Genomic DNA, 16,386 nt, shown 5'->3' on the forward strand with positions numbered 1-16,386 from the left:
GTGTGTATATGCAAATTCCATAAATGGGTTACTAATTTTTATATATTTTAGGATATTTAACTATAAAGAGTCACATTTAGTCAACACTTATATCTCAGGACTTCATGGTTTCTTACATTGATTTAATAACCTAATATTGATCTTAGGGGAGGCCATAGCTCTTCTCTCTAGGTGGTGACAGGGTGTTGTGAACATATCCTATCTCCACTATCACTACTTTCTTTGGACTGTGGAGAAGTACCCTGGTCACACACTTAGCCACTCCAAAAATGTGAGTTCAAAGAATGTGCGTGTAGATGGGCTACATTCCATTTTTGGCTCAGTTGGAAAAGCATCAGTGCCCTGAAGAGATCCCAGAAGCTATTCAGATGCTGCATTTCTAAGAAAACAGAGCCACCCACTATGGTCTTCCCATAGAACCTTGTGATGTCATAATCCTCAGCACTCTTTGGCAAGAAACTTTCCAAACCATGGTTATGTACTAGAACCTCTTCCATTTACTCTCCCTCAGTTTAAGCTCCAAATTCTCCTCAGTGATTTATGTTCGGTTGAATTCTAAAATTTAAAAAGAACTAGAAAGGCCTTTAAAAGATCACCTAGTCTAATTCTCTCATTTTTCAGGTAAGAGGATATTAAGCACCAGGGAGACAGACTGCTGATGTGATCAGTCATGCAAGGACCTGGAAGCTGCAGTAGGATGCCTATTAATTCAATAAATGAACAAATACTGAGCTCTGATAATGACTGAAGTTTGGTGTATATAATCATATTTAATCACCTCTATTGTCAGGAAGCTCATATTCATAAGGAGGCATAAAGCATCAGAGTTAAAAACATGCATTCTGGAATCAGACAGGCTGGGGTTTAAATCCTGTCTCTATCACTATCCTGAGTGACCTTGACCTACTCACTTAACCTCTGTGAATCAAATCACCTCCTCTGAAAACACTGTTCATAATAGTGGCACGCATGCTAAAAGAGTTTAAGGTGAAGTGTACTACTGTCTGCAACTTACTTTGTTTTTTTGTTTTTGTTTTTGTTTTTAAAGATTTTATTTATTTATTCATGAGAGACCCAGAGAGAGGCAGAGACACAGGCAGAGGGAGAAGCAGGCTCCATGCAGGGAGCCCGACGGACGTGTGACTGGATCCTGGGTTCCCGGATCACGTCCTGGCCTGAAGGCAGGTGCTAAACCGCTGAGCCAACCGCTGGCTTACTTACCTGGAACTTACTTTGAAAGTCTAAAGTGCATTGGTGGATGGATAAATGAGATGTAGGACAAACCAACAGAGATGTTCATTGTAGAATTCAGGCACACAGGTACTGGCTATACAAGTCTTTTAACTTTTTTGTACATCTGAAGAGGCAGACAATTACTAGTGTGGAAGTGAAAACAAGGAAACCGAGATAAAGCTGCCTGGCACATAGCAAGCACTCAGCCAGTGTCCGCTATTTTCAGTAACAGGTTCTTGGTAAACAGAAGGTGGATGAAAAGAAATTTCAAAGTCCCCTGAGCCTGCCAATAGTTTCCATTTTGGGAAAATGATACTCAAAATAGAAACCAGAGGCTTTTCTTTGGCCCTTTCATTTAGCACTATCAAGCTAGGAGGCAATAGACTTAATCTGGTATTATGTGCAGGTCTCTGTAGCTAACGAGCCAGGGCAAGGCCAAGGGGCAGGGATCTGACATTAGAGCACAGCAGGCTGAAAAGTGGCCGTACTATCAGAGAGAGAGCACTGATTTGAGAGTCAGGAATACATGTGGGTACAAATCCCAGCACGATCATTACTAAACTGAGTGGCAAGTAGTAGGTTAAGTGATCTCTCCCACCCTCAATTTTTTTCATCTGCAAAATAGCATACAAAGAGCTTGAATAGCTTCGTGATTATAATGTAGGTGAAATGACTTGCATCACTGCCACTTAAGTGGACCTAAAAAAAAATTTTTTTTTAAAGTTTAAAAAAAAAAAAAGGAAAGTGGACCTGCGGGCTCCTGGGTGGCTCAGGGCGTGATCCCGGGGTCCTGGAATCGAGACCTGCGCATCGGGCTGCCCCGCAGGGAGCCTGCTTCTCCCTCTGCCTGTGTCTCTGCTTGCCTGTCTCTCGTGAATAAATAAGTAAAATCTTTTAAAATAATAATATTTTTTAAAGAAAGAAAAGACAAGTGGATCCGACCGGAATGGTCAAAAAGGATGCCGCGAGTGTGGTCTTCACGACTGCCTCTTCCCTCCTTCAGCCCCAAGCCCTGGGAACCACGGTGATTTTTCTAAGGCTGGTCACCTGCCTTCTTATAATCCCCATAGCCACTCACTGCCTTCACGGAAATCCAGATTCCCTCCCGCGTCCGACAAAGCCCTGCAGGCACGATCTCCACCAAAATGTAGTAATTATTTTATTTACTGGTTAAACGTTTGAGGTCTGACCCGTCCAACATGCAAGCTCCACGAGAGCAGGGCCCTAACTAGCTTCTCCCCAGCTTCTCCCGGCGCCGCGAGGTGCGCCGGCAGCACCGGTTCCCCCGAGCGGCCGCCCTCGGCGCCCCAGCGCGGGCCTCCCTCGCCGCCCCCAGCGCGGGCCCCACCGCCCCACCGCCCCACGGAAAGCCCGCGGACGCCCACGCGCGCCCCCCCTCCCCGAGCTCCCCACGCCCGCGGCCCCTCCACTCCCCGCCGGCCCGCCACACCTCTCGCGCGTTCTCCTGGCCCACGAGCCCCGAGGCCGCCTGCTTGGCCAGGCCGCTCTCGTCCAGCCCCAGCCCCTTCACGTGGCTGTGGGAGGCGATGCGCTGCGTCTTCGTGGTGCTCTTCACCTCCTCAATCTTCATCTTGCGGACGCCGGGAGCCCAAACCAGCGCGGAAAACCGAGAGCCAGCGCCACACGCCCGGCGCCTGGGTTACCATGCGGCTGTTACTAGGGCTCTTTGTCAAGGCCCGCCTTCCTCGGCGTGCCATTGGCGCGGGCGGGAACGCCTCCGCCCTCCATTGGCTCTTGGCTGCGCCCATCGAGGCTGCCGGTAGGGCTCCGCCTACTCACTTCCGGCTGTGTGGCGGGCTCGGCTTCCCCCGCAGCCGGCGCTTCCTGCTCTGGTCTAGGAGCGAGAACGCCCGGCGCTTCCTCTGGGGCTGGGACGCTGCACAAGAGGGGGGTCCTGGAGTCCGGCTCCTAATCGTTGCCACTTGGACGCCGTACTCTCCTGAGGAGCTCAAATTAGAACCCCCGATTTGGAGATGGGGGAAAAAACAGGTCTAGAGCTTAAGCTTGGATTTTTGCGTGCAAAGCAGTTTTCTGACTCCCAAGCCTAGAGAGGCTCAGCTCGGCCAACCACCCCCACTCTGGCTCCCCTCGGGATGCTCCCTCGAACTGTTTTCTTCCCTTCTCCTGGCCTCCCCACCCCCTCTTTATTTAAATAAAGTTGACAGTGAATAGCATTTTATGTTTCCGAAATTCTACCTCCCTGTAAGGTAGTACAAGTCCTAATGCAGGTGAAGATGCAGACCAAAGCCCAGTAACTTGCCCAAGAATAATCACATTACTGCACATGGGGTAATCAGCCTAACTGGAGAGCTTGGCGGAGGACTTACGGCTTCACAGCCTGTGTGATCCTCATCCCATCCCACACATCAGATGATGTAGCCAGCGAATATGCCTTGTCAGATTCCATAATGACATTCACACTCCTTGTGCCACAATGTACTGCCATCCACTCATTCAATAAACATTTGTTAGCACCTGCTACCAGCCAGACACCACAAGGCACTACGTATGACAAAATCTGCAGAGTTGACAAGCGCTTAGTTAGGAAACTTGTAACATGAGATGTTCAGGAACAGGTATGCCTACCCAGTGTGCAAGCCCAGAGCAGGGCCACCAAAAACAGCCTGGAGAGCCACAGAAGACATCATGAGGAGACAACGCCAGTGCCGACTTCCTCAGGGGCAGTTGGTATGTTACTAGTTTACGGACGAATCTAGAGAAAAGGAGGCACTTGTCTAAAGCTTAAGAGAACTTGAATCAGGTTTGAAAGAGCCTCAAGTCAAATCCTACTGTAGTGCTTTCTGACTCTCACATCTTGTACTTCTCCATTACTTTTGAATCTAGCTTTCTATTTGCAGGATTACCGGGTCAATGTTTGTCTCTCCCACAAAACTGCAGGCATTATGAGAGTGTAGACAACATTTGTATTCACCATTTTAACCCAAGTGCCTGGCACATAGCCTGGTTCACAATGAGGTCTTCTTATGAATTCAAATAAGATTCTATACCACCACATACACACTTCAGTCATGAAGTTTTGCTGCATGTATCTTAAACACTGGGTGTTATGGGACTTGGTAATGATTTCTGTCCGTGATTAGAAGGTTTTGGCATTTTCAGAGCATGAAAGAGCAGAGGCAAAGCCTTGGAAGGCTGACTTGGTTACTACTGGTGGCCTATGAATCATCAACCCAGGACACCAAGAAGATTGCCTAGCACCTCATTGACTTTTTCCCTGATTATTACCCATAGGTAAGGAGCAATGCCTTTCACCCTGTAGAGGAAAAATCCTTTCCCCCATTAGGTGTCAAAGTGAGGCATTTTATTGGACTAATTGCTTTGTGTATTGTCCAGTTAGGAGAGAAGACCTTTTTTACATTTAGTATTTTAAGCCCCAGACTTTGGCACAAAAACGATTTCCTTCCAGAGGAAATGGGGGGTGAAGGCTGGGGAATAAGGATTTTGAGGCCCTCAGAGAGGACGGAGTTTGTCCAAGATCAGAAATTGAGCAAATGCCTGACAGAGCCTAGACCCCACATCCAGTGGAGAAAGACAGGTGTGGTTGCAGAGCCGGACAGTTCCTTTAATTTCAATAGAAAACTATGCAGGAGGCTGGTGTCAAGAAACACAAGGTGAGTAAAGGGTAGGTGAGGCCCACAGTAGTGGCCATATTTTGGCTACCCAGCATCCATCCTGCTGCTTCTAGCTACCAGCAGTTTAATTTTCTTTAGAGAACCACTGTTCCCTGACTTTGAGTCTGAGTGGATTGGATGGGTTGACCCTAACCCATAACTTTGTTTCAGGAATGGACATGGGCCTGACCTGGCCTATCAAAGTATCCCATGCCCACCCCCCTCCCCCAAAAAATGATGATTGGTTCAGAAATGTAAGCAGACAGACCAATGACACTGTGTCCTGGTACTTTTTTTGGAAATGCCAAGAAAAAGACTTGAGTCATGGGTTTCCAGGTCATCCTTGTCAGGTCATAAGAAGACTCTGCCTAGGAGTGAAGCCGACACAAAGGAAAAGAAAGCTGGCAGACATTTCTTTTTTTTTTTTTTTTTTAAGATTTTATTTATTTATTCATGAGAGACACAGAGAGAGAGAGAGAGAGAGACAGAGACAGAGACAGAGACAGAGACACAGGCAGAGGGAGAAGCAGGCTCCATGCAAGGAGCTCGATGTGGGACTCAATCCTGGATCTCCAGGATCACACCCCAGGCTGCAGGCGGCTAAACCGCTGAGCCACCGGGGCTGCCCATGGCAGACATTTCTAATGAAATCCTTTACATTCACAGATACAGCCTGGCCCTACTTGCATTGTAAATGGCACTGATATTGTGGCTTAAAATAGTGTAAGTTAGGTTTCTATCCATGGGTACTAAAAATCCTTACCAATGTAATGATATATATACAAGTAATTGTGTGGACTGCCACATTCCAGCAGTGTGCTGTGCAACACTCCCCGACCTGCTATCTCTCTCATTCTCTCACTCCTATGACCCTTGCTCTTTCATCTCCAGTTCCGTGACTCCATGTTTCTCCAGTCCAAGCTTGGTCATTTCAGCCACTTGTTTCTCAACCCCTTCTGCTGCTTCTTTGCTTTGGCTTCTTTCACACCTGACCTTTGAACTCACAAGCCCAGGTCAAGCCTACCTCTGCCTTCACCACTGCCTCATGTAGGCAGAATAAAGAGCCTAGCAATGAAGCCTCATTTATGTGATCAGGGGTGCCAAGACCATTCAATGGGCCAATGGGAAGGAGCAGTCTCTTCTACAAATTGTGCTGAGAAAACTGGATATTCATGTGCAAAAGAAAGAAGTTGGTTCCATATCTTATACAATATACAAAAGTTAACTCAAAATGGATCAAAAATTTCCACTGGGGAACTTAACCTAGAAATCTCTTAGAAGAGGGGCACCTGGGTGTCTCAGTCAGCTAAGTGTCTGCCTGTGGCTCAGGTCATGATCCTCCCAGGTCTTGGAATCAAGTCCCATGTCAGGCTCCCTGCTCAGTGGGGAGCCTGCTTCTTCCTCTCCCTCTGTCCCTTCCCACTCCCTTCCCCTACTTGAGCACTCGCTGTCTTTCAAATTAATAAATAAAACTGTAATAATAATAATAAAAAAAAAACTCTTAGGGATGCCTGGGTGGCTCAGCGGTTGGGCATCTGTCTTCAGCCCAGGGCATGATCCTGAAATCCTGGGATCGAGTCCCACATCGGGCTCCCTCCATGGAGCTTGCTTCTCTCTCTGCCTATGTCTCTGCCTTCTCTCTGTGCCTCTCGTAAATAAGTAAATAAAATCTTAAAAAAATAAAAAAAAAACTCTTAGAAGAAAACATAAGGGTAAATCTTCATAAACTTGAATCTGGCAATAGTTTCTCTTTTTTATTATTAGAATTATTTATTTATTTTATACATAGAGAGAAAGCAGGGGGAGGGGCAGAGGGAGAGAGAAACGCTAAGCAGACTCTACACTGAGTGCAGAGCCTGACTTGGGGTTTGATTTCACGACCCTGAGATCATGACCTGAGCTGAAGCCAAGAATTGGATGCTCAACTGATTGTGCATCCAGGCGCCCCAGATTTGGCAATGCTTTCTTAAATTTGGCACTAAAGGCATACACAACTAATGAAAAATTAGAGAAGTTGGACTTGATAAGAATTTAAAACTTTTGGGCATCAAGGATTCTATCTCTCAACAAAGTGAAACAATAACCCATAAAATGGGAGAAAATATTTACAAATCGTATATTGGGAGAGAGTTTAATATCTAGGAAATATAAAAAGCTCCTACATCTCAACACAAAAAAATGAGCAACCCATTAAAACATGAGCAAAATACTTGATAGACATGTCTCCAAAGAAGATATACAGATGGCCAATAAGCACATGAAAAGATGCTCAACATCGTTGGTCATCAGGAAAATACAAATCAAAACAGCACTGAAATACTACTTCACACCCATTAGGGTGGCTATAAGGAAGAAGGAAGAGGAGTGAGGTGCTTCGGTGGCTCAGTTAAGCGACTGCCTTTGGCTCAGTTCCAGATTGAACCCCACATCGGGCTTCCTGCTCCAAGAGGAGCCTTCTTCTCCCTCTCCCTCTGCCGGCAACTTCCCTGGCTTGTGTTCTCTCTCTCTCTCTCTCTCTCTCTGTCAAATAAATAAAAATCTTTTTTAAAAATAGAAGAAGGAGAAGAAGAAGAAAAAGGAGAAGGGGGAGAGGGGAGGAGGAGGAGGAGGGAGGGGAGGAAGGAAGAAAGGAAAGAAGGGAAGGAAAAGAAAGAAACAAAATAAGTATTGGCAAGGATGTGGAGATTTGAAACCCTGTGCATTGTGGATGGAAGTGTAAAAAATGCAGCTGCTGTGGAAAACAGTTTGTTGCTCCTCAAAAAGTCAAACACAAATTTATCATATGACCAAGTAATTCCATTCCTAGACATATACTCCAAAGAACTGGAAAAAGGAATTCAGAAGATAGCTGTAGACCAATGTTCATAGCAGTATTGTTCACAGGAGCTGTGATACTGTGATTCATAATAAAAATACATATTTGGTCTGTTAAAAAAGAAACAACAGATTCAAAATGGAGTCACTTGTGCTGAGTCTCGTGGCAGCAAACCAAGACTAATACCTAACCTAATTGCAGTTTCAACCCCTTCCAGAAATATGACTTTAACCAGTCAGTCTGGAATTATCTGGTCAGCACTAGGGAGGTAGTCTGCCTTCCTTTGGGGACAGATTACCAAAAGAAGGAGACCAGACTAAAACAATCCACTCTTTGCTAGAAACTTCCTTTTTCTTCCTATAAAAGCCCTCCATTTCGTACAACTCCCTGGAGGTTCCTTCTATCTGCCAAGATGAGATGCTGCGCAATTCATGAATCATCAAATGAAATCAATTAGATCATCATGAGTTTTGTTTTTTAATAGGTCTTTGCGCTGTTTCTGGCATCAAACTCGTAAAGCCCTTGGTATTTCCTAAGGCATGAGAGAGCTAAAGGTCTATTACGTTAATACGGGGACTTTGGACGGCACCTTAGGATGGGGACTGGTTACCAAGAGAACCAAACAAGTGATTAAAGGGTTGGCACTTGCAGTCCCTCCTCCCTGGCCTCCAGGGAGATTAGAGGGGCTGGAGATTGGATTAGTAGCCAATGGCTAATGACTTCATCAATCATGCCTATTAATGAAGCCTCCATAGAAACCCAAAAAGACAGGGTTCAGAGAGGTTAAGGAACACATGGAGATTTGAGGAGAGTAATGTGGTTAGAGAGAGCATGGGAGCTTCAGACTCTTTCCCCATACCTTGCCCTATATATCTCTCTTCATCGGGTAGTATGGAGGATATCATATCCTTTGATATCTTTGCAATGTTAAAAAAAGTAAAATTTAACTGAATAAATTTTAAAGATGTTTTGGCTGGATTCAACAATTCATGAACTGGGCAGCATCCAATTAGCAGAAAGGATAGGCGAGGAGCCTCACAAAATGAAAGACTTTTATAGATAGAAGAGAGCAGGAATAAGTAAGTTCCAGTAGACCAAAAGAATTGGGTTGGTTATTGCAAAGTTACTTTATTTAGGGGATGCAGGGTCTATCAGGCAGATTACCTAGCACTGCCAATCAGGTGATTCCTGATAACGGATTTAAGATCCTATTTCTTAAAGAACCAACATTAATTAAGTCTTGGTTTGGTGGGGATGCCTGGGTGGCTCAGTGGTTGAGTGTCTGCCTTTGGCTTAGGTCATGATCCCAGGATCCTGGGATCGAGTCCGACATCGGGCTCCCCACAGGGAGCCTGCTTCTCCCTCTGCCTATGTCTCTACCTCTCTCTCTGTGTCTCTCATGAATAAATAAATAAAATCTTAAAAAAAAAAAAAAAGGCTTGGTTTGGTGATGTGGGGCTTAGAATAAGTGAGTCCACTGGGGTCTTATTGTTATGTTTTTAACAATTCCCCCCTTTTGATCAGATGTTCAGCATAACCAAAGGATGTAATCACAATGTAGGGGCACCTGGGTGGCTCAGTGGACTAAGCATCTGTCATCAGCTCAGGTCATGATCTCAGGGTCCTGGGATCGAGCCCTGTGCATTGGCTCCCTGTTCAGTGGGGAGTCTACCTCTGCTGTTCTCTCCGCCCCCCCCTTTCTCAAATACATAAATGAAATCTAAAAAAAAAAGAAAGAAAGAAAGAAAGAAAGAAAGAAAGAAAGAAAGAAAGAAAGAAAGAAAGAAAGAAAAGTAAAGCATTAGCCCTATTCCCAGCTACTGCTCTATAATCCTGTTTTTTTGCTGAACCTGTATGGTATTCACAGGGCAAAATGTCAGGTTAACATTCTTTAAGTCAGTTGTTCTCTCTGTCCCTTTTCTGACATTCTAGTAGGGAGATTCATTTGCTTGGTCCCAGTGGCTGGGAATGTGTACTTAACACTTTTGAGAGAATATGGCACACCAAGGAGACTATCATGCTTATTATAAACAGTACAATTCCCAATGTGTGGAGTGCAGTTCACAGCCATGGTCCCAAGATCCCAGCCAATCAAAATCAAATAAGTCAAAGAAATACCCAGGTGAAGGAATCACTTTTTAAAAACTGATTGGCTTACTAACTGATCTTGTGTTTCCACATCCTCACCAGCATTTGGAATTATACACCTCTCCGATTATTGGCAACATATTTGGCATGCTTGTTATTTCAGCCCCAGGCTGATTTCTGTGGACAGAGCAGAAATAATTTTGCTAGCAACTTAAAGGTGGTACAAAGACATAAAATTAAATAATATTGATTTTTATAGTAAGAGCATTATTGTCTTTCTAATTCTCTTTCAATAAAGTCTTAGGGGGCAGGGTGTCACTTTAACACCTTCCTGGCACTTGCTAATCTCCCTAAGGACTCTGAAACCAAGGTTTTTGAGGCCTATTTATTGCAGGTGATGGTTTTCCTATGTATAGGAAAATACTTTTATTTAAGTTGAAAAGCCTGTTACCTTAAAGAAACATATAAGTGGTAGGTGGTACTTGAATGGGACATAATCTATGAAGATGCTTCTCATCATTGGGGCTGAAGGAAATTAACAGAACATGGAACAGCTGTCCGAGAACAGAAGGGTCCCGAGTTCCTGGCAGCATGGAAGCCTCCTACTCCAGCACAGATGGCCTAGATTCAAATGCTGATGTTTTCTGAGCAAGGTCTCTCTTCAGGTCCACTTCCCTGTCCTGTGAAACAGCAGTAACAACACTCACGTGCAGGATTACTAAGAAAATTAAATGAGACCTTTCACAGGGGGCTCCAGCATCAGAAAGGGCACAGGAAGTGGTATCAGAGCCTTGGAATATGAAGACATGGACTTTCTCCTCCCCTTAATATTTGCCTTCTTTCTGTGTGTGTCCTCGCTTTAGTGAGTCATTTTATCATGCTTTTTTCAGTTGAAACAGTACCCCAGGGAACCCACAGAACTGCTGTGGAGAGCAGAGATAAACATCAGGGTCAGGCTAGCAAGGGCTAGTTTACGTCTCCTACCATAACCTCCTCTGTTGGGAAACAGTATTTCCATTTCAGCAGGCAAGTCCCACTGCAGCAGGGAAATCTGGTGGCATCTGCTGAGTCCTGGTGTCAGCCTAGGAAAGCAGCCAGAGCCTGCAGCTCCTGAGGGCTCCAAGGGTTCTGTCCTAGTGATGTGGTGTGGCAGTGCGCTCAGAGGTCAGGGTAGCCTGGATGGAGGCAGTAAGTCTGACCAGAAGACAGGCACTGAGGTTGTTTATAGTGTAAGTCTTAGTGATCCTCAGGTCTAAGACGTAGAGCAGGCCTGGCAAAAGCCCCCTATACCTTTGATCAGGTGGGAGGGAATAAGGACATATTCATTTATGTAATACATTTGAAAATAGACTCAGTACTTCAATTTAAATGCTCTTATTCATTTCCTATTGCTGTGGTAACGAATTGGCACAAACTTTGTGGCTTAAAGCAACATTTATTCTCTTACAGTTCTGGAGGTCAGTGCCCAAAATGGGTCTCAGTGGGCTAAAATCAAGTGTTGGCAGGACTTCATTCCTTTCTGGAGGATCTAGGGGAGAATCTACAGCCCTGCTTTTCCAGCTTCTATGGGCTGCCCACATTCCTGGGCCTCAAGTCCATCTTCCATATTCAAAGACAGTTATGGTCAGTGGAGCCTTCTGCCTGAGGTCATCTTTCTGATTCTGACCCTCCTGCCTCCTTAGATAAGGACCCTTGTGATTTCATCAGGCCCACAGGACAATCCAGGATAACCTTTCCATCTCAGGATCCTTAAATCAATCATACCCACAAAGTCCCTTTTTACCATGTGGGGTAACACACTCACAGATTCCAGGAGGGGGCATCTTTGGAAGCTCATTATTCTGTCATGGCCAGGCTCCCCTCCCAGGATCCCATCAGCCCAGATTGATTTCTATAGTGTCAGAGAGCACACTTTTGCATTGTTTTCCCTGGAAACAATTTCAGGTTCTCCTTCAATTGTGCTTACTGGATCACACGCTCACTACCCAAACAGTTGCTATGGCTGTTGGACTGGACCTGAGTCTCAGGCTCACTCTGGAACTAGAGGGGAGTCAGTCCCCATAGTGACCTGGATGAGAGGCGGTGTGATGCCTCCAAGGAGAATCAAGCAGCCTTTCAGAAAAAGGAAGTGGATGCTGACCAATATAGACTATAAGGATCTTGTAAAACATTATTATGACCATATGCAGGCAGAAGACATGGTGAGTCACATAGCCAGCACGAGGTAGGGCTATGATTTGATACTATGTGGGACCAGCTCTTGCCAGAACACCCTCTTCTTCACCCTGTGGCTACTATGGCATTAGCAGATCTGTTTAGTGCTGGGAATGCCATGTAGCACAGCTGGTGGCCTGAGTGACAGCCTCATCTGAGGTTAGTATGAGACATATTGAGGAAGGTACATGGTTAACAAAATCACCGGCAAGGTAGTTACACTCAGAGAAAAGGGAAATTTCCATTTCACTCCTAAAAGAATCTTCAGAAGCCAAAACCTAAATCAAAGAGCAAAGTATAATAACTTCCTCTGGGCAAATTTATAATTAATCCTGGATTAATTGGCCTTAATGAAGTTGAATTAATTACTAGCTGCTTGTAAAGAACTTTGAACTACCTTTGTACAAAATGGCATTAAAGAAACAGAAAGGAACCAGGATTGCATTAACATTAAGAACAAATCCCAAATAATCACAATTCTGCAGGCTGTTTCCTGTCAATCATTTCCCAAGGACCGCGCCCAGCCTGTGGAACTGTATGAGATCAGCAGTCTGCAGCAGAGAAGGATGTATTTGTGGGCTACAGATTTGGGGGTGAGTCCACTCCAGAAACAGTTATGGAGCATTTGCCTAGGTCAGGCCCTGGACAATCAAAGATGTGTAAGGGGTCCTCAGCCTACTAAGATTGGGAGAAGAGCTTTGGAGCACCAGCCTGGCCTAAAGCAAACTCAATTCAGTGGGATAGATGTCAGGTTAGAGACAAAATTCACAAGGTTGAGGCATAAAGTTATCTGTATTTTGATGGCAACAGCACCTGCACTTCCCTCCTGGCCCTTGGAGTGAGCGAATAACTTACACCTGGAGAGACAGAGCATTTTCTATCTCTGCTTGATGCATGACTTCATCAGACAAGGTGACTTGGTGTGGGGATGTGGAGTTGCTGAGATCATAAGCTTGGAGGTGCTGGCAGCTATTTTGTCACCATGAGGAGAGAGCCTGCTTGGAAGTAGAAGCAACCCAGAGGGGAGAGGAACAAAGCCGGTGGCTTTATGTCATCATCTGAGCCCCTGGATGAAGCCAACATGAAAAGGGGCGCTTCCTCTTGATCTTTTAGGCACATTTATTTATCTAACCTAACAAACACTAATACAGCACTTACTATACACCCAGCCTTGTCCTAGATGCCAAACAAATACTACTACATTTAATTCTTGCAACCCCATGAGTTAGGAACTATTGTGTCCCCTTCCTTCACAAATGAAAGAACAGAGGCATGAAGAGGTTTTGTAACTTGCCCAAGACACACAGCTTTCAGATGGGAGAGGTAGGATACAAGCACAAGCAGACAGCCACAAGAGCCTGTGCTTTTTTTTTTTTTTTTTTTTAATGGGACTAGATCCTGGGGCCCCAGGATCACGCCCTGGGCTGAAGGTGGCGCTAAACCCTCTGAGCCACCAGGGCTGCCCAAGCCTGTGCTTTTAACTATACAATAAGCCAGTGAATTTCCTTTTTTTTTTTTTTTTTCTTCAGTCAGTTTCATGGAGGGTTTCTTTCTTTTATTTTCTTTTTCATCCAACAAGAAGCCATAACTTTATTAATGATAGAAACAGTACAAATTTCAAACCAAGCTGCAGTTATTCTTTTGAAACACCAAAAAAGTCCTCATTTTCATACGGTTACATTGTTAATTCCATAATAGCATTTACAATATCATTACTGTTGTTTTCCAGGGCTCAGACTGCCTTTGCTTTTGACATATTTGCTTGTGACATGACCAATTCTATGTCCTTAACCTCTACACCTCTTCTTCTTCACTCTCCTCTTGTACAGTTGGAGTCTGTGTGTTTTCTTGAATGTTTGAGACAGCTTCACCTCGAACTTTGAATTTCTCAGCAGTTGCTAGTTGTGCTTGCTGAGATAAGTCCTCAATCTTGGCTTCCCCAAAAACTATGTAGGTATCTGAAGCTGGGCTCTTGTAGACATCTGGTTTTGTGATGACAAACAGGATATTCTTAGATTTCCGGATAGTGACTCTTGTAACCCCTGTAACCTGTCGAAGACCCAGTTTGGACATAGCCTTTCGTGCCTTCTTTTCACTCCGGCTCTGTTTTGCTCTACTGACTGGTTCTTCATTGATTTCAGCTACTGCTGCCAGCTGGGCTTGTTGTGTGGTTGCTTGTGTGGAATCCTGTTCCTCAAGCTCTGGTTCTGATTCATCACTGTCAGATTCTTTTCCAGACCTTGTCTCAGCCTGAGGCTGTGGCAACTCCTGCTCTGTAGCAGGGATGGTTTCTGTGGCTTCACCAGGCATTTCTGAAGGGAATAAAAAGGAGGCCTGAATTGACTGGCATCCATTCTGCTACCCAACCCAGAGTCAAATATTCTTTAAAAACTCTGCGAAGGGTGTGTAGGGAACGCGGAACCAAAATCTCATGGAGGGTTTCTGTCATTTACTTTCTAAAGCTGTGACTAGTGCAGGGCATGATATAGAGGAAGTTTCCAGAAAGTGTGCCAGGCAAAGGGCATAGCTGGTGGGTGAGTGTAGGGCAAAGTGGATCCATTTGCAGGATTGCACAGGTTCATGATGGCCAGAGCAGCAAGTGGTGGGCATGGGGTGGGGTGAGAAGTCTATCCACAGGCAACAGAGAGAAAGTATTTATGACTTTCCCACTGAGGACTAAAAACAAAAGGATCTTAGTTCCACTGGTACCTTTAGAACATTATTTTACATTTATTTATTTATTTATTTATTTATTTATTTATTTATTTATTTATATTTCATTTATTTATTCACGAGAGACACACAGAGAGAGAGAGAGAGAATGGCAGAGACATAGGCAGAGGGAGAAGCAGGCTCCCCATGGGGACCACCTTGCGAGACTTGATCCTGGGACCTGGGGATCACGACCTGAGCCAAAGGCAGATGCACACACACACACACACACACACACAAAAGGCAGATGCCCAACCACTGAGCCACCCAGTGCCCTTATTTTACATTTAAAAACATATTTACTTATTTATTAAGTAATACTTTGAAATAATTTAAAAGTCAAATGTATCAATGCATTTCTAGTTAAATGCTTCCTGTCCTTCAGCAGATGAATGGGCAAACAAATCATGGTCCGTCTACTCAGGGGAATATTACACAGTAATAAAAAGGAACTCACAATGTGGTTACATGCAAAAACATGGATGAATTTCAAATGCATTGTACTAAATGAAAGAAGCTAGGCTTAGAGACTATCCACAGTCTGCTTCTATTTATATAATATTCTGGGAAACTAAGTCTTGTAGGGATAGGAGCACAGATCAGTGGCTTCCAGGGTTTGAAATTATGGGAGGGTTTGATCACAAAGGGGCAGCGCAAAGGGGTTTCTTAGAGGGCAGTCAAACCGTTCTGTATTTTGACTGTAGTGTTGGTTACATGACTGTGCATTTGCTGAAGCTGATACGACTATATGCCAAAAAGAGTGATTTTCCTGTCGCAGTAATCCAGGTAAGAGATGATGGCTTTAGGCAAATGCTAACAGGTGGTTGGAATCTAGTCACAAAACTTCGGGATGTTTTCATGAATTGGACGGAGAGTATGAAAGGGAGAGAGGACTCATGGGTTGAGCTGCGGTTTGCTGCCCAAGCAACTGGGAGGATGTAGTTCTCATTAACTGAGATAGGGCTGCTGGTGGGGTAGGAGAGGGGAGGATAAGACATTCCATTCCCTACATTCAGTTTGAGGTACCTGGTAGGCATTCAAGTTGCATATATAAGCTGCAGTTAGGAGATGTTCATTTGAGAGCTGATGGCTCCTAAAGCCATGACTCAGGGGAGATTACCAGGAAGTGATTGTAGAGAGAGGAAATAAGAGGACTGAGCTATGGGGCCTTCCTGGGTCCATCTTCTGGGACACACTTGTGAGTAACCCTTGTAGGGCTCTTCCACACTGTTCAAGCAAATATAGAGAGGGAGTGCTTTTCTCATACATGTAAACATGTTACACATATGGAAGTGCGCCTTGCTTTTTAAAAATTACCAACATATCTTAGAAGTTGTTCCCAAGTGGTGTACATTGTCTTTGTTTTTTTGTTTTTTGTTTTTTGTTTTTTTAAAGATTTTATTTATTTACTCATGAGAGATACAGAGACACAGGCAGAGGAAGAAGCAGGCTCCATGCAGGGAGCCTGATGTGGGACTTGATCACGGATCCTGGGACCACACCGTGAGCCGAAGGCAGACGCTCAACGGCTGAGCCACCCAGGCATCCCTGTCTTTGTTATTTTTGAGGGCTATACAATATTCTACTCTATGGAGATACCATATCTCTTCCCTGCGCCCCCCCCCCCCCATTTAAATTTTTTCTGTGGGGTAGCCGGGTGGCTCAGTGGTT

The 16,386-nt window shown here is 44.7% G+C and overlaps 2 protein-coding genes and 1 pseudogene across 2 annotated transcripts in view; 1 reads left to right on the forward strand and 2 right to left on the reverse strand.

The window, feature by feature from the left end:
• RUVBL1 (RuvB like AAA ATPase 1) overlaps nucleotides 1–2,928 on the reverse strand; it is a 41,656-nt gene extending 38,728 nt beyond the window's left edge. Inside the window, exon 1 of the mRNA XM_077857601.1 lies at nucleotides 2,684–2,928. Within this exon, the coding sequence (XP_077713727.1) occupies nucleotides 2,684–2,824 (141 nt within the window). The 5' untranslated portion in view covers nucleotides 2,825–2,928. The remainder of the gene's footprint in view (nucleotides 1–2,683) is intronic.
• An 832-nt stretch (nucleotides 2,929–3,760) lies between these two features.
• The window catches only part of EEFSEC (eukaryotic elongation factor, selenocysteine-tRNA specific), a 265,603-nt gene continuing 252,977 nt past the window's right edge, over nucleotides 3,761–16,386 (forward strand). The window contains exon 1 of the mRNA XM_077857608.1: nucleotides 3,761–3,942. The gene's annotated coding sequence lies outside the window, so the exon portion shown is untranslated. The remainder of the gene's footprint in view (nucleotides 3,943–16,386) is intronic.
• Nucleotides 13,549–14,427, reverse strand: LOC144291154 (nascent polypeptide-associated complex subunit alpha pseudogene; annotated as a pseudogene).

This window comes from Canis aureus, chromosome 19 (genome assembly GCF_053574225.1).
Source record: "Canis aureus isolate CA01 chromosome 19, VMU_Caureus_v.1.0, whole genome shotgun sequence".
In the NCBI taxonomy this organism is placed as follows: Eukaryota; Metazoa; Chordata; class Mammalia; order Carnivora; family Canidae; genus Canis; species Canis aureus.